Raw genomic sequence first — 22,311 nt, 5'->3', positions numbered from 1 at the left:
TGTGATTATCTCATTGTGATTTTCATTTCCATTTCCCTAATGATTAGTGATTTTGAGCATCTTTTCTTGTGTTTATTGACCATTTGTATGTCTTCTTTGGAGAAAGGTCTGTTCAAGTTCTTTCCCCACCTTTTCACTGGGTCATTTGTTGGTGGTGGTGGTGGTGGTGATGGCGTCAAGTTGTAGAAGTTCCTTATATATTCTGGATATTAACCGCTAGTCAAATATGTTATTTCAATCATTTTCTCCCATTCTGTAGGTTGCCTTTTCACTCTGTTCATTTTTTCCTTTGACATGCAACAGTTTGTAAGTTTGTTTGAGTCCTATTTGTCTATTTTTAATTTTGTCAACTAGGTTACTAGTATCATCCAAGAAATCATTGCCAAGTCCAATGTCCTGAAACTTTTCTGCTATGTTTTCTTCCAGGGATTTAATAGTCTTAGGTCTTGTGTTTAAGTCTGTAATCCATTTCGAATTGATTTTTGTGTGGTGTAAGGCAAGGGTCCAAATTCATTCTTTTGCATGTGGATATCCAGTTATCTGTGTCTTTTTTTAAATCTGTAGAAACAAAAGCCTACCAGTTGCTGAAGCAGTCTACCCTTCAGGATAATATAAATCACACTGAAGACAGATTCCAAAAGATGGCTGTTTCTGTGTTACAACTGTCAGGTAAGCAGGGCATATTCAGCACTCAAAGCCAGTGTCCGGGGGACTTAGGGTGGCAGCCGGTCCTGTGTTCAGGCAAGGGCGGTCATCCTTTGAAGGTTTCTGGAGATTGCTCTGTAACAAGCTGTCACCAGGTCAGACTAAACCAGTACTTTTTCAGTTCTTAATGAACAACAGTTTGGAAGTCTTCCCTCCTGGGTATGTGCTGGCCCCCAGCATGGCAACGGCCCAAACAGAACCCTCGGATTCTACCTGGTATGTCGTGATAGTAACCTGTCACTAAGTACCACTTGAAACACCCCAAATTCCTTCCCTTCTCTACATCTCCCAGTTCCTTAATCATCAATGGGAGCATCATGCCAGGCTACCTTCCCTCCCCAGAATGTTGGGGGACTTGGGGTTCTTTAAATGAAAATACTCTAAATCACAGTAAAGCTAAATTTTAAGCTTAAATATAGTTCCTTCAACCTAGAATTTTTGTTGGAACTGTAATTTTCTTTGTTTTCATACATTCTGTTACTGTATTTTTATTGTTTTCAGTGGTCTTTCTCTTATTACACCTTTTTTTTTAGTATGAGTCACCTCAGCTCCCTTTGTGAAAGTATAAATGCATCGATGTATGCTTTAATGACTTTCTTATTTTTACATAAACCACCATGTCGTAATTTCACCTACTGGAATAGTGATTTTTTTTTTAAATCACATAATTCCCAGTCCATATCCAGATTTCCCAGTCGTCTCATGAGACCTTTTTTTTGAGGGACGTACTTATGGTGTATCAGATTTCACTGTCTTTGGAGAGCTGTTTCCTAGATAATATTAGTGTTAGAATCAGTTGCTGCAAAGCTCAGTTATTTTGGTTGTTTTGAGGATTCAGTGAGTCACTGCAGGTTAAATGCCCAGCATAGCGCCTCTTAGAGAAAAGTGTTCTGAGAGCGGTGGTGGTGATTTCATCTCCACAAACATGAGACCTTGCAGTCTGTTGCTGTAGAAAGCAGGGCCTCTGCCCCGGTGGAGGTTTTCAGCACTTTGGAAAGATACAGCACTTGTGAGCCCTCAACTGGGCTTTTCATCGCCTTCTTCACATTTGAGTCACATAATTAGAGTCCAGAGGGATCTTAGAAAGTATTTCTCTAACCCCTCATTTTACAAATGGGGTCTCAAGAGAGAGAGGCCTCTCTCAGAGCAGTAGAGCCCATCAGCAGACACACACTTTTGGAAGGTGATTCCACAAGTCTGTTTGTGGTAAGTATATTTGCGATAGTTCATTGGACAGGCCCAAAGGATTAGTAAATTCGACATAAGTTATGTCGATATGTCGATAATAGATTAATTATCTATTCATAAGTGAAGTGATAGGTTGTATTGTCAGGCACCCCTCATTCAGTCTCCTCGCTCTACCCTCAAAATGACGCTGTGTGCTTTGCAAGATTCCAGATTTTCTAGCACTGGGATCACAGAAGCCCTTCTCATGGTCCTGGCTGACACTGTAGTTAGATGCTACTTCTAATATTTATTTTACTGTTGGTTACAATTACTTTTTCACGTTCACACCCACTCTAATCCCAGGGACTTCTCTGAGCTCCAAAGAAAAGCAGGAAGTGGCTGGGAGGGCAGAGGGAAATGGAAGCCATGCACCCGTGTTAGACCTCACAGGCTTGTTACAGGTAGCAGGAGGGGTGTGCATCCTGAACTCGGGAGCCCCCCCTACATCTAATTGTGGAAGAAGTGCAGATTTCAGTTACTTTTTGTGTCAGATGACTTAGGCTGTTTTTCTGGACCTGTCACTAAGACAAGCCACTTCAACCTTGTGCCTTCATTTTCACGTCTGAAAGACCTTGTAGTGTTAAGCATGTGGGGACTCTCTTCGGGCGAATGTGGATACCTTGTTAAGAGCATCACTTCGCTGTGGAGGTTCTGTGAGGTGAGCAGGTTACAGGTCAGAAACTCGGCCAGTGCCTTTCCGAGCGATGCCTGTGCACTCTCCATCTGTGACACCAGTGACCACCAGTTCGGAATCAGACTGGTAGCCAACACATCCAAGGGCGCCCAGGAGGTGGGGGTCAGGCCTGCCCTGTGGGGACAGTCTGGTTCCCCCTCTCCAGGGAAGAGGTGGATTGTGCATCTTTCCCCATCAACCTTGTCAGGCTGGTTAAAGAGTGGCCTTGATAGCTTTCAATGGCGGTTCATTCTCCTTCACAAGATGGAAAAAAGAGGATTTGGCAGAGATGTAACTATCACCCTGGGGTGTCAGTGACTTCTGAGACCTGGTTCCCAGCACCCATTGTTTTGGTGACCTCTCACTGCCCGTGTCCATGTGTTACAACAAGGTGGATTATTAGTGCTTAGTGCCAGGGGAGAGACCATACATGCGCACATGTGTCTTGGTCATTTAAAATAGAGCTCTTTGAGTGATTTTTACTTTTTGTGGCTTCTGTGTGTCTCAGGAACACACACCCCCCCCCCCGCCACACACACACACACACACACACACACACACACTTCCTTTCAGCTTTCTGCCAACATGTTGTCCCTTGCCTCAGAAGCTCCCTTGCCTTCTGTGGCTTGAACAGCGTTTTCCCCCGTCGACGTTTGTTCCACCAAAGTTGTCGTGCGGCCGCTGCGCCATTCAGTGCATTTCTTCGCTGCGTGGCGGCCAGCACTCACGCTCCACGTTTGTGCTTCTCACAGGTCTGAACATTGGCAGCGGGACATTCAAGACAAAGACAGCTAACAAAATCGCTTCGGAGGCTAGTTTTTCATCGAGCGAAGGAAGTCCTTTGTCAAGGTAAAGTCGTGAAAGCCTTTCTGGACAGCGGCGACAAGATGAGAAATGTCACTCCGTAATGAATGAAACTCTGGCTGCGTATTATTTTGTTGTGTGACTCGAGGGAAGGTTACGGTTTGGGTTTCTGTTGATCTGAAATAACAGTTGAAACTTCAGTCTACCTTTGAAAATATTTGCACCAGAGCCAAGCATTGTTTTGCAGCTGTTGTTTCGTTGGTTTAAGACTCAATTGACACCTCAGTGAACCACAAATTAGCGTCTACAGCTGCTCGCGGTAGGGCTGCTTAGAGACCACACAATGGAGGGTGTCGGAAAAGGGCAGAGAGAAAACATCGGGCCTTAAAAGAAATAAAGTGGCCTGTTTCTTCTTCCTGAGGTGGCTGACATATATACTGGCAACTGCTGGGGATTTGTTTTCGTATTCCTCTTTTTCACCAAGCCTTTGGGCTGGGTTACCCTTTCCTTTCCTGCGACTTCCCTGCTTATTGACCAGAAAGAACAAAATTTATCCTTTCACATCTGTGGAAACTGTAGCCCTTCTTGTAAGTTTTCCAGGCAACAATAAGCGAGTTGGTGAGTTGTGTGCTGGATTTGTCATCGACATGAAATACTGACCGTGCAGTGGTGTTGGGTCAAAAAGAATTTATCAATGGGAATAGAAGCAGTTGTCTGAGGAGATACCTACCGTTTTGGCTTCGGGCTGCATGTTGCTTAAAACCGCACAAATTTCCTTTTGTGATAACAGTTCTCATTAAAGTGATGCCCTTTAGATGATTGCATTACTTTTGAATGAGCTTCTTACCCTGATGAAATTTTAAAACAGAAACTTTACATTTCTAATGTCACATATAGTGTCCCATAAGACAAAGTGATTTGATCCAGAAATCTAGTATTTTTCAAATGCAAGGAAAAAAATATCCTGCTTTCACTTTTATTTTGAAAAACATTGTAATATTTTTAGGACTTGGAATATCTTAAAATGAGATTGATTTTCTAAAATTAGATTGTTTAGAAACCTGGCAAGTTCAATTTTAGAAAATCACTCACATAGTTCTCAGAAATTAGCATCTCTAATACCTGGGTTTTCATCCATGTTTTTGAAGGAAGTGGGAGGAAATGAATCATGGGACAGGAAGAGTGCTAAAGTGTTATGTTTTTTGGATTATACTGTAAATTCAAGTTCTGGGTCTTCTAAGGGTAGTGAATTTAATACTTTAAATTTAAATTTAATACTTTAAAGGTAGTGAATTCTACAGGTAGTTTTGGGGCTTCCTGTTATCATTTGACTTAATAACACATCCTGTAGTTGTTAAAGATTGTTAGAAGTGCTCTTTTCCATTATATCTTAGGGGCACGAAAAAGCTCAATTCTTCTTTACCTTGTCTTTATAGGTATACGTGCTTGAGGCAGTTTTAAAATACATTTAGAAAGCAGCTGGGCCCCAAGAACATTTCCTCAGGCTTGTGTCTGTATTTCACTAAATTCACACTGTCTTCCCCCTTCATTCCGAGTCAAGGACCTATCGTTCCTGCATGAAATTAATTTTCTAAATAAATTACAAGTCATCTCATCACCCCCTTTAAGAAGGAAAAAAAAAAAAAAGGTCTTCAAGGAACCTTTGGTTCTAGACCCTTGATAATAATCCAGTGATGAAAAGGCCTGGGCGTTGAGTGTGTGGGTTTGGCGTGCTGTTTGTCATGGTGTGGTTCCTGTGCTGGGTTTGGTGTTGTTAGTATAGCACCCTGGGCTTTGGAGAGCTCTGGGTTTGCTGTTTGTGCCTGGATTCACTGAAATTTCTTAGAGGCTTACATTTACGGATCCCACTTACTGCAGTCACTCCTCGTGCTTTATTGCTTTTACAAGTGGTCTCGAAACCCAGTACTTCAGAATAAACATAACAGTGCAGTGCTGCTGTAGCACTTTTAAAAATTCTTCTTTGCTCTATTTTGTCAGTGAGCTGATGAGCAACCTCAAAAAAAAAAAAAAAAAAGACCCTGCTGGACCTTAAAAAAAAAAAAAAAAAAGGGCTTCCTCTGATGTCCTAGAGACAATAATTATGATGTGCTAGTTAAGCCCAAACTACAGCTGAGGGATTTTACTTTAAAGCAGCGGCTTGGGTGCAAAAATGCATTTATAGCTCTTTGTCTGCACCTCATTATGTGTGGGCCTGATTCATTAAGTAATTGGTTTGCAGTTGTTTACATGAGTATTAAGGCCTTCTTTTCAGCCGCCTTTGAGAGATACATTGTGCAAATGTTGCCTGTGATGAATGCAGAATGAGGGCCAGAGGGTCCGTCCTATTGGCTAAACAGTGCACTCTGTTGAAAAGCCAGAGAAAGGGATTGGGTGCTGCTTTGCATAGCAATGACTTTCTTAATAAGCGTTACAGATTAATACACACAAGCTATAAAAGATGCAAAGAGATACTCTTAGCACATTTATACATGCTCATTTCATTGTGATGGTGGTGGGATCCGGGTGCTTTCATATTCCGTTTTTCAGAGCAGCAGCTTCAGTGCATGAGCCGTAATAGAATCCGATGTTTATTGTATTATAAATCACGGGCAAGTAGGCAGATCGGCAACAGTTTATTATTAAAGATTCTTTCAGTGTAAATCTTTTTCTACCATTGTATTTGCTTCAGCAAAATCATTTTGTGGTTGAGTGGGGATGAAAGGCATAATGTACGAAGGAGTGAGTCCTAATAGGAAGCCGTTCTCCAAGTAAAGACCACTTGTTCCCTTTTGTTCAGGGGTGCATGCCAGAGCTTCCTCTCCTCTGCAAACATTGTCTCGCTTTACCTTCCCCAGGAAGCGGTTTTCATGCTCCCGGATCCATTTATTCAACGGAAAGTATATTTTAACAGCCTGCCATGTAACTTCAGTTTACTAGCTGGATCAAGATAACATTTTATGGAAATAAAAGGATGTGTGCTTGCAGCATAATTGCCTGGGGGAAAGGTAGCAGAAGTCACCCAGGGACGGCACCCTGGCAGGGCCGCTGTGGGTGGCATTCTGTGCCCACCCTGCAGCCACAGGCGTGGCCAGTGGAGGGCGCCAAACTGCAGCTGATGCTCTGGTGGGGACCGTGGTATCTCTCTTCTTGCCTGGTCACTGTGCCATTTTCCCTTGGGATAATACAAAGATCACAAGGAATTGGTACCAGTGAAATAAAAATGCAGTTTTCCTGGAAATCCTTTAGGTTCTCCTATTAAAGCCCCCATTCTCCGTCTCTGGCTAAACAAATCTGCATTCTCCTTAAATGCTATTGAATAAGCAGCTGCCTAAATATCCTACATGTTTCTCCTCACAAACCCACATACTTTATTTTTTCTACACAGAGCATGGAAGAACAGTCACTTTCTTGACTAGCTGAGTTAACAAGTTGACCCCAGGCAGCTAAAAAAAAATGGCATTTGCTGCAGGGTGCCTGGCTAACCATCAGGGGGCGCTCGGACTTTGTCAAATTAAAACTGTGTTGGCCTTCAGTCTGCTCTTAAAACTTAAAATTAGTATTTACAGAGATTTCTTGGCATGCTCGTGGGTTTTTTTTTTTCCTTTCTGAATTATTTTATGCCTTCTATTTTTCAGAAATATATGTCTCTTCTGAGGAAAATTCTAGCTGAAGATGCTATTTGAGATATTTTAATACTGATTCTAGCTAGCAATCAAATCATTAAAAATTAGAATTCAGAGTTTAGAGACCACATCTTCTCATTAGATAGTTATTTTCAGTCTTAGATTAAGAGCCTCGAACTGGAAGGGCACGTCCTACTAGGAGCCCCTCCTCATTGTCCCCAACACCATAGACCCTGCCCTCGGCAGGATCCTAAGAGTCTCATTGCCAGACTCCGCTAACATGACCTTGAAGTCACGATAACTTGGGTAGTTTGTTAACAGGCTGTGGACACTTTTTTTCCTTTAAAACAATGATATTGACCGTGAGGTTGAGAGTCATTGTGTTACTAATATTAGGACATCCCCCAGGTCTGTTTTCCAGATTCCTCCTCCCACAGGGCCAAGAATTGAGTGTCTGACACCCTAGCCTGACTGTTGCACGTCTGCTGCTGAACCCTCAAGGGTTCCCATTGCCCACACCCCCACTCAAGCACTGCGTGTCCTTTTGTCTGCAGTGCCCCCCAGCCTGCTCCCCCATATCCCTGTGCCCATTGGACAGCCTCATGTCATGCCTTCATACAACCTGCTGGGTCATGTGCCCCAGCTTCTAGTCCTGCTCTTTTGCCAGAATGCTTCTGCCCCCACTCTTTCACCTGGCCAATGCCTACTAGACTGTCAAGGCTTAACTATTAACCTTCTAAAAGCTTCCTAAGAGGATCTGGTCATACACCCGTCCTGTGGCCCCATGGCTATTTTTAGCATCATCTGTAGCATAGGGGTGGTAGCCATTTGCAGGTACCTTGCCCCCACTGTGAGCTCCTCACTGGGGCATGGGGGGCTTTTCTCGGTCACCAGTGCTCAATAACCATTGGACTTGCTGAGTGAATGAACATCTGTATACAGCTCCACCGTTCACTCAAGCATTTGCCTTAGATGCCCTCACCTCTGGGCAGCATCACATACCCCAGCCGCAGGGAATCATGCACTCCACGGAGGTCTCTGCACGAGCTTGTGGAAGAGGGAAGGCCGGGGGCACATGCACGTTTCCCAGGGGAGACTCTTGCAGTCAACTTTGACTGCATGCGCTCTGCTCGTACACTCTGCATTTGGCTTCCAGGGAGCACACTGGGTGTACACACTTAGAGTGCCTTCCTGCAGTCCTTGCTTGACTGCCATCCTGTCTGTTGGGGAAAGGATGTCTGGCTCCTGGCCCTGAATTTGACAAGGGCTTGTGGGCTCTTGGCACATATTGGGGGCCTGGATGTTGCCCCCTAATTCTGCTGCCGTCATTTCTCAGCCCACCCCTCAGTTGCCTTCTTTGGCTTGTGTCACAGTTCTTATTATGGTGTCTGTCTCCCCACTGGAGCATGAGAGGCCCAGGCAGAATCAAATGTGTCTTGTTTGTTGCTGCAGCCCCAGCACAGAGCTGATGTGTAGTGTCACCTGTGTGGGATTTATGAGAGAGTGAACGAGTGAGTGAGCCAACAAATGAACAACCCATTGCAGATGAGATGCTCGGCCCACCTGCGTGTGCCAGGCCCGCCAGAGGCAGTCTCTTCCCCCAGGCCTCCTGCCCCATCAGGCTCCTCGAGGAGGAGACTCCGTTCATCACAGGGCTGTTTCCTTTCAGTCTGTCCGCAGACTTTCCCTTTCCTTGGTCACTGTGCCAGAGGACCTGTCACCTCCGCTTAGACCCCGTGACTGCACATCACTAAACCAAGCACATGCCCTTGTTCACCCGAAAGCTGCGACCCTGTGTCAGGGCCACTCCCCGAGGCCTGCCGTACCTGGGCTGTTGAGCACGATTGTCTCGAAGCTTACCAGGACACTGCAAGGAAGGCAGAAAACGGATGCTCAGAGAAGTAGGGAACTTGCCCAGGGCCTCACAGGGAGCGGAGTTGAGCACAGGGAGTAGAGGCTTTCTGGCCCCAAAGTTGACACTCTCCCATCAGCAGTCCCGCACTGGGACAGGGACCAGCTGTCCCAACCTAGGTTCTCCCCACCCTGCTGTGTGCCCACTTCTCACCAGTTCCTGTGGGGACAGGTGTTTGCAACGTGTGCCTTTGGGAAGTGTCAGTGTGCTGGGAGGAGCTCTGTCCCACTTCTGCCCCTCCATCTGCTGGTTCTGTGAGTCTTGGGACACATCCCTCACTCAGCCTCTCTGGGCCCCACCACCCAGACAGTGAAAGCGCTGGATTGATAATCCATAAACGCTCTGCTATAATTTCATAATAGATTTCCTAGAAACTCATAGGTTTTCCATGTCTCATTTTTGTCTCTACTTGTTGGTTCCACAAAGCAAAACTTCATGTTTACAATAGGTCTTATCATCTATCTGTGTTGATGTTGACTGTGTTGACTAAGTAACTGTTTCTAGCTATGTTAGCCTTTTGCTTCTATAAAATGAAAATTTGACACACATAATTTCAGCTATTTCTTTAACACTCCGTGTCGCCATGGTTGCATACGTAGGTGTCAGGTGCTGCTCTTAGACTAGAACCTGGTAAGACCCTGGCCAACCTTAACTTCTTAAGTTCAGCAAGGATGAGCACAGAGTTGTCCTAATCTGGTTTATCAATGGCAGGGGAATTTATAAACAATTACTGAAATGCCTCATAAAATAAGACAACGTGATGGACAGACAGAGGGAAGCTATGTGATAAAGCCAATATGGCAACAGGTAAACAATTGAGCATGCCCTTCATGGGTACATGGTGTTCACTGTATAGCTAAGGGGAGAAATTGCCAAACTACTGGGAAATTCTGCAGAATTTAGAAGTAAAGTCTAAAGTCAACTTCTAGGGAAAAAAGTCAAGTCTGCTATTTTGGATTCCAAGAGTTACCCATGAAAGACCATGCAGGGGAAAGGCAGGCCCTTCAGTGGGCTGCAAGTATGGCACGCATCACCCATGCAACAGGCTTGGTGCACTGTGGCCCCAGGGCCAAGTCCGGGCCTGGCCACTGCGTGATCCTGTACCCCCAGCAAGCTAAGAGTGGTTTTTACATTTTTAAGTGGTTGGGGGAAATCCAAAGAAGAATAATGTTGCATGAAAGTCCTATGAAATTCAAATTGTAGTGCCTCTCGGTGAGGTTGAACTGTAATACAGCCTCGTCTACCAATTTACACATTGACCATGGCTGTTGTCATGCCACAACCACAGAAGTGAGCAGTTGTGACTGAGATGATAGGGCCCACAACACCCAAGCCATTTGCTCCCTGGCTCTTTGCAGCAAACCTCTGCCAACCTGGGCTCGATAAGATGGAAATGTTCCTTGCCTGCTCTCGGGGAAGATGAAGCAGTCAGATTCCAAGCACGTGTGATGGACTGTGGTGACCCTCTCTCATGGCCTATAAGACTAACTCTTCCATTTCTTATGCTTTCCGAAGTGAAAAATTTTTTTTCTCTTATTTGCTGTAGTAGCTAAACAAGTTGGCTATGTCCAGTATTCCAGGGAAAGTTCTCCCACCATGCCCATTGGCCTCATCTGAGCTTTACACATTAGGTGCGGCTTCGAAAGAACTGGTGACCCGAAGAATTGTGTGTGTGATTCAAATCAACTTTGGGATGGGTTTCCCACAGGGAAAAATAATTGCCCCAAAGATGTGGGGATGGAGTAAGAAACACCTGGAAGCATAATCCACCTTTCTCAGTGGGTGAACTACACATGTTTAGTTCTGCAACATATTTCTTGCACATTTCCAGTAAGAAACGTGAACAACCTGATTCTGAAGTCCCATAAGTAGAAACCTGCAAATCAAATACTGTGTCAGCAAATATTGGTCAGGTGTCTTTAAGCAGGGCCCTTCTCTTGGTGAGGTTCCTCTTTTCATTCCGTACATAATCCCTGAGCACCCTTGCAAAGCACTGGGTCACCCAGGTGAGCCGAAACAGGTATGGTCACTCACGGAGCTCACACTCTAGAGGGGGAGTGATCACACATGTGTTAGTTACACAGATGCATGTGAAATGGCAACTGGGATGAGGACTCAGTGGTGGCGGTGGGGGAGGGGAGGGATGGGGAGGCTGTAGCAGAAGGACCCAGCCAAGTCTGGGGATCAGCCTTGGAGGTGCTGTTCAGGATTTAGAGTTTTTTGCCAAGAAACAATGGGAAGGCATCAAGGGGCTTTAGTGAGGAAGTGGAGTGATCAGGTTTGTGTTTCGACAATTTCACTCTTGCTTCCGAGTGGAAAATGGAGCATAGGGGACATGGTGTTTGTGGCATCACCAGCTAGGGGCTGTTACAAATTCCAGGCAAGAGATGCTGGTGTAGTTGGCTGGTAGCGGCAGTGCAGAGGGAAGAGCAAGGACTTCAGGAAGTACTGGGAGGTACATTGGCGGGACCTAGGGGCTGATTGGGTGCAGGAGGGCACAGGAGTGGAAAGGGTTGGGGAGGGAGCAGAGGGTCCAGGTGCCGTTGGCTGATACAGGAGGGGCCTGGCCTGGCAGGGGAAGGGAACCACACTGGAGAGATTGTGAATTTGGTCGTGGCTGGGCATGTTGACCACAAGGCACTTTGGAGGCAGCCAAGTAGAGCTAGCACATGAGCACTGGCCATGTTTCTGGAGCTCAGAGAAGTGGCCGGGGCCGTCGGGATCTGGCCTGTGCTCACCGGCTGCCACATCCCACCACATCCTCCTCCTCCATCCCGGCCTGTGAGGTCCGCTCCAGCTTTCAGTGCAGAATCCAGGAGGTGCCCTGCCTTCTCAGGGATCCTGCAGCCACCCATCACCCACCCTGTGCTCCCAGTTCTCCCAGCCCTGGTGCTCTCGCCCATTCCCCCTGCAGCTCTCATTACTTGGACTACAGCTGGAAAATTACTGCTCTCTGTACCCCACCAGCATTGTCACAATCCGCCTCTGCCCCTGGCATCTGGACCAGTGTCCTCATGAAATGGGAAATAGGTAAACGGTAGACAGACAACCCAGTAGTTGCATTTAGCGTGTGTGTGTGTTGGTGGGGGGGGCGGCTAGGACTTTATGTCGGATGGACCCATGTGGGTGGCGGCCACCTTCCCTGCCATCTCCATGACTGCTGGTGAGCGCCAGGCTCTCTCCAATGGCCGTGGGGCTGCCCCCTCTGCGTGGGGAAATAGCCGCAGGCTGCTAGGTGGTCGTGGCAGAGCATGAAACAGGCGCCAGGTTTAAAGGAAGCATTGACAGATATTGAGCCGAGAAAAATGATACCTGAGTGGAGCTTATTTTCCAAAAAAAAAAAAAACCAAACCCATAAATTACGGCAGCTATGGCAAACAGCAGGTTTTTAAGCCATACGTTAGCCATAGGGAGGGAGAAGATGAGTTCACAGGGTTTCCTATGTCAAGAGGACCAGGATCCCGGCCAGAGCAGGAACTGTGCACATTGGGGTCTGTCTTTTCTTCATTCTACTCATCTAAAAGGCTGGATGGAATCTGTTTTAATGAAATAATCTGTAAATGTGAATGCCAGCAAATACCTTGGCAGGAGCACGTTACTAGGTATTAGATGCCGTAGATGCTAGCGTTTTGTGCATGGGATACCCAGAAGCCTACACATCGGTGTCCAGGATACTTGTGATTTTCTCCACCATGCCTTAGTATATTTATTTAAGCATGCTGAGAGTTTATTCTGAACTCCCTTGTTAAGCTGTTAAGGATTGCCATCACTGGCTTGACAGAGATGAGTCTTAACTTCCTCACCAGCTTCTCCTTGTGTTCCCTCCTGGATTCTCTACTTCAAGTATTTTACTTGCAGCTTGTCTCAAAGTGCCAAAGCTTTGCCCGTTCGTGTTTTTGAGAGGGCTGTTGACGGGAGGTCAGTGCTCTGCCTCACTGACCATGTGCTTGTTGTCCAGCACTGCGGGCGGCACCCACGGGGAGCAGTCTGACCCGGTCTCTGTAGAGCCAGCAGGGAACACACTCAGGGACCCTGTGATGCTGTCACAATAGGGACCCATCCACCAAAGCATCAGCAAATACCTCCGGCTGCCGCAGTCCTTACATTTTCTTCTTGCTCTTAAGACTTGGGGAGTACGGGGGCGGGGGGGGGCGGGGCGGGGGGGACGCCTGGGTGGCTCAGATGGTTAAGTGTCTGCCTTCAGCTCAGGTCCTGATCCCAGCCCTACATCGGGCTCCCGGCTCAGCAGGGAGTCTGCTTCTCCCTCTCCTTCTGCCGCTCCCCCTGCTCGTGCTCTGTCTCTCTCTCTCTCTCTCTCTCTCTCTGTATCTCTCTGTCTCAAATGAATAAATAAAATCTTTAAAAGAAAGAAAAGACTTGGGGAACACGCATAAAATGCCTGGCCCTTCAGTGCACCGCATATGCTTCTTTGCTGATGTGCTCATTGTAAAAATATCACTCTGTTCGTCACATTTTTTCAGGACTTAGGCTATTTCTTTATTTTTCAGGCATGAAAATGAAAAGAAATTAACTACCAATTTAGAGTCTAAAGGTAAGAGAATTCATTTTGTGTTTTAACGGAGAGTTGTTGAGGACCTTTTATTTGTTTTCTGCACCCTCATGTAAGGGCTGTGATGGTGCCTATGATCACAGGGGGGGCCCTGCAGCTCCCCCCGGGGTGGTGTGGTCTCTGAGGGGATTGGAGGGCTGCTCGAGGCACCATTCTTCAGTGACAGGGCTGGGACCTGACAACACACAGGGGTGCCTCAGGCCATGTGGCTTAGCATTCTAATTTGCAAGTATGAATTTGCAGGGTATCCTGGCCTCCACATCCAACTGATTGCCAACAGTGGTATATTCTACCTATGAAATGTTTTTTGCCTCTGTCCCCAACCTCACAGCTAATGCCCCACAAGTACCCACTGCTCATGACATGACAGGGCTCCTTGACTGGTTTCCTCACATCCAGCCCCTCCCCAAGTCCTGATTGCCCTCCACCTGGCCACCAGCATCTAAAACTTCATTGAACCTTCTTACCTTCCTGGTGAAAAATTGCTAATGCCCCCCACTAGGTGCAGGATAGGGTCTATAACTTTCTCCCTTTGTGGTCTGGCCTTTCCCTTCTTTCCAGCTCAGTTCCTTCCAAGGTCTTGTCCTCTTCGGGTCGAGTCACAAGCAGCTTTTTCCAAATATAGGCATACCTCAGAGGTATTGCAGATTCGGTTCCAGACCACTGCAATAAAGCCAAATAAAATTTTTGGTCTCCCAGTGCCTATAAAAGTTGTGTTTACACTATACTGTAGTCCCCTAAGTGTACAGCAGCATTATGTCTAAAAAAAAAATGTTAATTAACATTAATTAATTTAAAATACATTAATTTAAAAATTATTAAACACTTTATGCTAAAAGATGCTAACCGTCATCTGAGCTTTCAACGAGTCATAATCACTGATCACAGGTCACTGTATGAAATATAATAATAACAGAAAAGCTTAGAATAATGAGGAAATTACCAAAATGTGACACAGAGACACAAGGTGAGCAAATGCTGTTGGAAAAATGGTGCCAATAGACTTGCCTGATGTAGGGTTGCCACAGACCTTCCAGTTGTAAAAAACACAATCTCTGCGAAGCACAGGAAAATGAGGTGTGCCTGGACACCACACTTGCACCTCTGTGCCTTTGCTCATGCTGTTCCTTCCCTTTTCCTTAGCACCGTGAGCTCCTATTCAGCTTTGAAGCCCCAGCTCACAGGGAGAATTTCCTCCACCTCGCATGCCAACACTGTGGCATGTCCCCTGCGGAGCTTGGGCTCGTTCTACTTCTGTCAGCCTAGACCCCCTCCCTAGTGGGCTGTGATCGAGAGCATGGGTGTGAGTCTGACAACCTGGGTGGGACTGGTAGCTGGAACATCCACTAATGCTGTGATTGGGACCAGTCTCCGCCTGTTTGCTCAGTAGATGGAGGCATTCCCAGGTTGGTACAAGGGTGAAATGGGCTGGATATAAGAAGTCATCACAGAATGGCAGGCAGTGAGTGCCAAGGAGATATCGGTGGTCATGGAGATGGTCAGTGTAGCAGACTGTGTCCCCCCACATCCCGTCCGGCCGCCTTGGTGATCACAGCGCATCTCAGGCGCGCCTGTGGCCTTCAGCGGGGACAGGCAGCTCTGCACATCTGCCTCAGGGCTTTGTCTGGCCACAGGAGCAGGCCCAGCCCCCAGGGCCAGGCAGTAGATGCCCTGCTTGAGAATAACCCTCAACCAATGAGAAATGGAAGTTGGTCAGTGAATAACCCCACCTCCTTACTCTTTGTTGGGACAGTTTGAGGAGAGTTCTGAGTCTCTCAGAGGGTGCCCTACAGGACTGAGCCCCATTGTCCACTGCCCGCCCCCTCGTGAACACACCCTCTCTTGGCTTCCTCTCTTCTGCATTGCTCTTCCAGCCCCTCCCATTGTTCCCAGGATCACCTCCCAAGTAACCGTGTGCACCCACGGCCTGGTCTCAGCACACACCTCACTGCTCTTCTTCCCCCGTGCCTTCCCTTCTCCCCTCTGCTCTTGTGGAGACCAGAGGGGATCGAAGTGCCAGAGCGGCTGAGCTGAGGCGGGCCCAGGCCTGATGAAACCCCCAGCTGACCCTTCCGTGGTAATCCTGGCCTTAAAGCCCCATAGGAGCTGGGCACAACAAAAGGGGAAGGAAAGGGCGCCTGGGTGGCTCAGTTGGTTAAGCGACTGCCTTCGGCTCAGGTCATGATCCTGGAGTCCTGGGATCGAGTCCCACATCGGGCTCCCTGCTCAGTGGGGGGTCTGCTTCTCCCTCTGACCCTCTTCCCTCTCTTGCTATCTGTCTCTCATTCTCTCTCTCTCAAATAAATAAATAAAATCTTAAAAAAAAAAAAAAGGGAAGGAAATATTCTGCAGTGTTTTCCATAAAAAACACTGAAATGTGTGAATTTGTGCAGTACTGACACGCATTCCAGATGCATCTGTCAGGTTCATCCCTTGGTGTCCCTGGTAGGCCTTTTGCAGGCCAGCGCTCTGATTAACCTGTCCAGCTGATGAAGCCCAGCTGTTCAGATGGAGAGATGTTAAATAGCTGCCTGGTTTTCTCTTCCAGCCTTCTGGGGTGAGTCTGATGACAGTAACTCAGAAATTGAAGCTGCCTTACGTCCTAGAAACCACAACACATCCACCGATGATTTTGATGATTTTTATGACTAATGAGCAGTAACAACTGTTGGAAATAAAGTCATCAAACAAACTAAAACCCTGTGTTCATATGTGATACCCTAAATAAACATGTCTTTTTAAGCTTTCTAATTGTTTGATGGGAAAACTTGGGACCGCATTGCTATTGAGGTGAAATTTTGTGGCGTAAACATAAACTAGCATATTCATTTGAAGTGCTATCAAAAAGCAAAGTGATGAATGCAGTGCCCATCAAAATTCAAGTTGGTTTCTTTGTGGAAATTGACAAGGTGATCCTAAAATTCATATGGAAATCCAAGGGAACTAGAATAGCTAAAACAGTCTTGAAAAAGAACACCAGAGTTGGAGTACTCACACTTCCCAATTTTGAAACTTACTTAAAAACTGTAGTAATTGAGACAGTGTGGGACTGGAATAGACATATAGATCAATGAAATATCGATTTATATATAATCTAGATAATCCAGAAATAAATCCTCACATATATGGTCACTTAATTTTTGACAAAGGCATCAAATCATTCAATTGGAAGAAAATGATCTTTTCCACAAAGGGTGCTGGGACCACTGGATAGCCACCTGCAAATGAATGAAGTTCACACTGTATACAAAATTAACTCAAAATGGATCAAGACCTAAATGTAAGAGCTAAACTATAAAACTCTTAGAAGAAAACATAGGTGTAAATCTTTGTGACCTTGCATTAGGCAATGGTTTCTTTGTTATGACACCAAAAGCCCTTAACAGAGAAAAACAGATATATTGGACTTCACCAAAATTAAAACTTTTTTGCTGCAAAGGACACCATCAGGAAAGCAAAAACAATGGGAGAAATACTTGCAAATCATAAACCTAAAAAGAGACTTGTATCCAGAGTATATAAAGAATTTTTATAACTCAAAAGGACAACTAACCCAGTTTAAAAATGAGCAAAGGATCTGAATCAATGTTGCTCCAAAGAAAATATACAAATGACAAATAAACACGTGAAAAGATGCTTGACATCATTAGTCATCAGGGAAATGCAAATCAGAATCACAGGGTATCCTCATTCCCATGTGATGGCTAGAATCAAAAAGGTCAAAAAAAAAAAAAAAAAACAGGGGCACCTGGGTGGCTCAGTCGGTTAAGCAGCTGCCTTCAGCTCAGGTCATGATCCCAGAGTGCTGGGATCGAGCCCTGCATCAGACTCCCTGCTCAGTGGGAAGTCTGCTTCTCCCTCTCCCTCTGCTGCTCCCCCAGCTTGGGCTCTCTCACTCGCACTCTCTGTCTCTCAAACAAATAAAATCTTTAAAAAAAAAAAAGAAAAAGGTCATACAGGTGTTGGTGAGGATATGGAGAAAAACCCTCACTGCTGGTGGGGATGTGAGACGGTGCAACAACTTTGGAAAATACTGGCAATTCCACAAAAGGGCCAAAAGGTGGGAAGCAGTTATCAGGGAAATCCCCGTGTTACCCCAGGGCCTGTGAAGCCCAGTGGGATCTCAGGACAGCCGGCACAGCATCTGGAGCATTTCTTTGGGTGTTTACGTAGATCCCATTTGAAAAATAATAGGTGAAATAAGTAAGTTTCCTTCAGCCCTCGGACCCAGGAAGTGGAGTGTAATTCTTCCCTCCCCCGCCCCCAGCGTGGGCTGGACTTGATGACTCATTTCCACTAGATACGGCTGACACCACTAACCAAGTCACCATAGTTTAATATCACCAGTGAGAGGTCATGTGCTTGTCACACCCCTATTATACTGCGGCAAGAAGGATACTTTGCCTCTGTGGTGTTCTCTCCAAAAACTCAATAACCAGAGTCTAATCATGAGAAAAAAAAAGAATCAGACAAACTCCAATTGAGGGACATTCAGCTAAATGTCCTGTTCTTAAGACTGTCAAGGTCATGAAAATCAAGAAAAGACGGTGTCACAAGCCAGTGGAGACATGATGACTAAATGCAATGTGGGATCGTAGGTTGGATCCTCGAACCAAAAAAAAGGCATTAATGGAAAATTTAGGGAAACCCAAAGGAAGTTTGGAGTTTAGTTGACAATAATGTACTAGTGTGTGTTCTTAGTTTCTACAAATGAACCATGGTAACGTAAGATCAGGGGGATGTAACATTAGAAACCAGGTAATACAAGAACTCTCTGTATTACCTGTATTATCTTTGCAACTTTTCTAAGCTCTTCTAAATCTAAAATTATTCCACACACAAAAATCCAGCAGTAAACATTGACAAGTGGGTGATACCCTTCCAGACTGTCTCTGTGTATAAATGTTTGTTTTCTAAATCATTTTAAACATTTCTACTTTTAATTGTAAATCTTACCAGAAAATAAAACAGCCCTTCAGCCAGGACACTAACCAGGTATTTGTCAGCAGTGGTAACAGAAAGCACAGAGTCCTACATCTGGACACCTTTTACTGGAGATCACATGTCATGTGTACTAATGATGATCCAGAAAAAATCCTTGGTTTGGTGCTAATCCACCACTTTGCTAACACTTAATCTTACTTCTGAATAGTGGTAGAGTAGTCTTGGGGCCCAACACCGTTAGCAGGCAAATTTTCCAGCTAAATTTAATATTCTTTTTTCAGTTACTTTCTATTTTTCTCAAGTGACCCTGATTTAAAATGAATAGGAATAATATAAAGTTTCCTTTTTATATATGTTGTAGGGAAAAGAAGATAATCAACTTTTTAAAATACACTAAGAAGGGGCGCCTGGGTGGCTCAGTTGGTTAAGTGACTGCCTTCGGCTCAGGTCATGATCCTGGAGTCCCGGGATCGAGTCCCGCAACGGACTCCCTGCTCAGCAGGGAGTCTGTTTCTCCTTCTGACCCTCCCCCAGCTCATGCTTTCTCTCTCTATTTCATTCTCTCTCTCAAATAAATAAATAAATAAAAATACACTAAGAAAATAACAGTACAAGGGATAGGAGGGCTTGGCTAAGTGGATGGCTAAGCTCTGCTCTGCTGTGTTCACCAGACAATTCTCTGATCCATTTTGAGGTCTCCAGGGCCTTCAGTTTCTGGAGGGTCACACATGGACCCGTGGCTGGTCTTCTTTACCCAGGTAGAGGCAGTGGGACAGTATAAGTTCATAAACTCTTTATATGAAAAACTCCCCTCTACCCTTACACCACTACCACAACTCACAATGCTCCTGACCCCAGATGTGGGGGGTTCTCCCACACCAACCAGTTCCCTGACACTGGCTGGGTGTCCTGCAATGCGATTCGATTCTGGCAGCACCTGCACTTAGTGCAGACCTCACAGGTGAAGGGCTCAGTTCCACAAGAATGAACCCCTAGTTCAGACACCAGCCACAAGTCATAGGTCCCCAGGTTACCCACAACTTCTGTCGGACTTGGCTGCAAAGCTGGATTCCCACAGTCCCTCCTTGCTTCTGATAATTTGCTAGAATGGCTCAACAGAACTCAGGGAAACACTGAATTCCTTATACTGGTTTATCGTAAAAGGTGTGATAAAGGACACAGATGAGCATCCAGATGGAAGTGATGCAGAGGACAAGGTATGTGGGAAGGTACACAGAACTTTCTGCTCTCGCCAGGCTGGCCACTCTCCCAGCAACCCCATGTGTTCAGCAACCTGGAAGCTTCCAAACCTCATACTATTGGGAATTTTAGGGAGGCTTCATCATGTAAGCATGACAGATTAGCATCCCCACTTCTAGCTCCACCCCCTTTCCAGAGAACATGGGGCTTAAAGTTCCAAGCTCCTCCTCATGGCTTGGTCTTTCTGGCGACCAGCCCCTAACCTGAAGCTGTCAGGAACCCACCCAGAGTCACCTCAATAGAACAAAAGCCCACTCCAGTCACCCAGGGAAATTCCAAGAATTTTAAGAGCTCTGTGTCAGGAACCCGGGGGGGCAGAGACCAGTATATACATTTTCTATTATTTCCCACTGGTCTTCCAATTTCTAAATCAGATTTCAGTGAGCTTGGTTAATGTGAAGACCTGATGGAATCAAGCAGCAGAGCTCAGTGCTGAGGACTCAACTCGGGGGGGGGGGGTAACTGCCCTCCAGCACCTACCAACCGAGCTTCAGACACGGCTTTAACATCTGCTCACTAGCAAGCCTCTTCCGACACTTTCTGCATGTCAGGCACCGGTGTGCTAGTCACTGGGAATGATACAAAGATGGAGCTAACAGTCATTAACCTCGGGGTGCTCACACTCCAACGAGGGAGAGAAAGCCTGAAACATGGCACATTATGTACAGTATGTTATAGATAGGTGATGATAGGTAGGTAGATAGATAGATAGATTAGATAGATAGATAGATAGATAATAGATAGATGATAGATAGATAGATAGATAGGTAATAGATAGATGATAGATTGATAGATGATAGATAAGCTTACACATACACAGGCTCAGAGGAGTGAAAAAATTGTCCCTCCTGGGTTGAGTTAAGGAAGGAGACATTTGTTGGGATGGGGTGGGGCTGGGGGAATAGGGACTGGAGGCAGAGAAATGACACTTGCAAGGCTCAGAGGCACAAAAAAACATGTGTAAAGGAAACGCAAGCAGTCATTGCGTGAGGCTAGCACAAGACACGTGTGCAGCAAGGATGAGCACTGAGTCTGTGAAGGCAGGCAGACACATCAAGAGAAGGGAGCAACTCCAGCTGGGAGGGAAAGAATTTGTGTGCATTATCTACAGATGTCAAATTTCAAAAAAAAAAAAAAAGAAGTAAAACCAGTGAATCACTGAAGTAGTAATTTGTAAAACTCTGTTGTGCACATACCAAATGGTTTGCAAAGTGGGGGAGCACTGAAACCATAACATGGGATGAGGCTCAGAGGTCTGTTGTTGTCAAGTGACTTATATAGTGCGGAGCCAGGGACTATTTATTCTTCACAGTGATTGGCTACGTTAGAATTTTCTTAAATGAAAGGGAATTGGTTAGTGGCTACCACATATCACCTTGGGGGAACAATTTAAGTTTCACTTATGATTTTCAGAGGCATAAGCAAGAAGTGAAGTCCAAGTGAGCCTCTCTTGTCTTACAAAATAAGCTAAATTAAGATTTGCTTGATGACTAAAGTGGTTTTGTCCGCTCACAATTTTCAAGACTGGTCTCTGTATGTGTTTTAACAGACAATATGATTGTCTACAAAGAAAATCAAGAGACTCTAAAGGCAAAGTGTTAGAACCAGTAAGCTCAGCAAAGTTGGTGGTTTTTCATCAAAAATCAACAGTATATCAATACACTAAGAAAACCAGTTTGAAAACCTTTGAAAGATGTCATTAACAGTAACAACAAAAATGATACTCAAAAAGTCTAAAGTTTATAAGGGATTATTTAAAGATAAATTTTTTAAATTTTTTATTTAAATTCTATTTAATTCATGTACACTGTATTAGTTTCAGGAGTAGAATTTAGTGATCCATCAGTTGCATATAACACCCAGTGCTCATTATATCACATGCCCTCCTTAATGCCCATCACCCATTTACCCCATCCCCCCCACCCACCTCTCCTCCATCAACCCTCAGTTTGTTTCCTATAGTTAAGAGTCTCTTATGGTTTGCCTTCCCTCTCTGTTTTAATATTATTTTTTCCTCCCTTCCCCTATGTTCATTTTTTTGTTTGTTAAATTCCACATATGGTATTTGTCTTTCTCTGACTGACTTATTTTGCTTAGCATAATACCCTCTAGTTTCATCTACGTCATTACAAATGGCAAGATTTCATTCTTTTTAATGGCTGAGTAATATATTCCATTGTGTATATATACCACATCTTCTTTATCCATTCATCTGTCAGTGGACATCTGGGCTCTTTCCATAGTTTGTCTATTGTGGACATTGATGCTATAAACATTGGGGTGCACGTGCCCCTTCGAATCACTATGTTTGTATCCTTTGAATAAATACCTAGTAGTACAATTGCTGGGTCTTAAGGTAGCTCTATTTTTAACTTCTTGAGGAACCTCCATACTGTTTTCCAGAGTGTCTGCACCAGTTTGCATTCCCACCAACAGTGTAAGAGGGTTCTTCTTTCTCTGCATCCTCACCAACATCTGTTATTTCCTGAATTGTTAATTTTAGCCTTTCTGACCAGTGTGAGGTGATATCTCATTGTGGTTTTGATTTGTATTTCCCTGATGCCAAGTGATTTTCAGCATTTTTTTCATATGT

At 45.2% G+C, this 22,311-nt stretch overlaps 1 protein-coding gene across 1 annotated transcript in view; it reads left to right on the top strand.

The window, feature by feature from the left end:
* KIZ (kizuna centrosomal protein) overlaps window positions 1-16,261 on the top strand; it is a 130,687-nt gene extending 114,426 nt beyond the window's left edge. Inside the window, exons 10-13 of the mRNA XM_078056857.1 lie at window positions 565-669; window positions 3,358-3,454; window positions 13,453-13,496; window positions 16,063-16,261. Of these exons, the coding sequence (XP_077912983.1) occupies window positions 565-669; window positions 3,358-3,454; window positions 13,453-13,496; window positions 16,063-16,166 (350 nt within the window). The 3' untranslated portion in view covers window positions 16,167-16,261. The remainder of the gene's footprint in view (window positions 1-564; window positions 670-3,357; window positions 3,455-13,452; window positions 13,497-16,062) is intronic.
* The last annotated feature ends 6,050 nt before the right edge of the window (window positions 16,262-22,311 follow it).

This window comes from Halichoerus grypus, chromosome 10 (genome assembly GCF_964656455.1).
Source record: "Halichoerus grypus chromosome 10, mHalGry1.hap1.1, whole genome shotgun sequence".
NCBI classification, from domain to species: domain Eukaryota; kingdom Metazoa; phylum Chordata; class Mammalia; order Carnivora; family Phocidae; genus Halichoerus; species Halichoerus grypus.
This window is presented reverse-complemented; position numbering and strand designations above follow the sequence as displayed.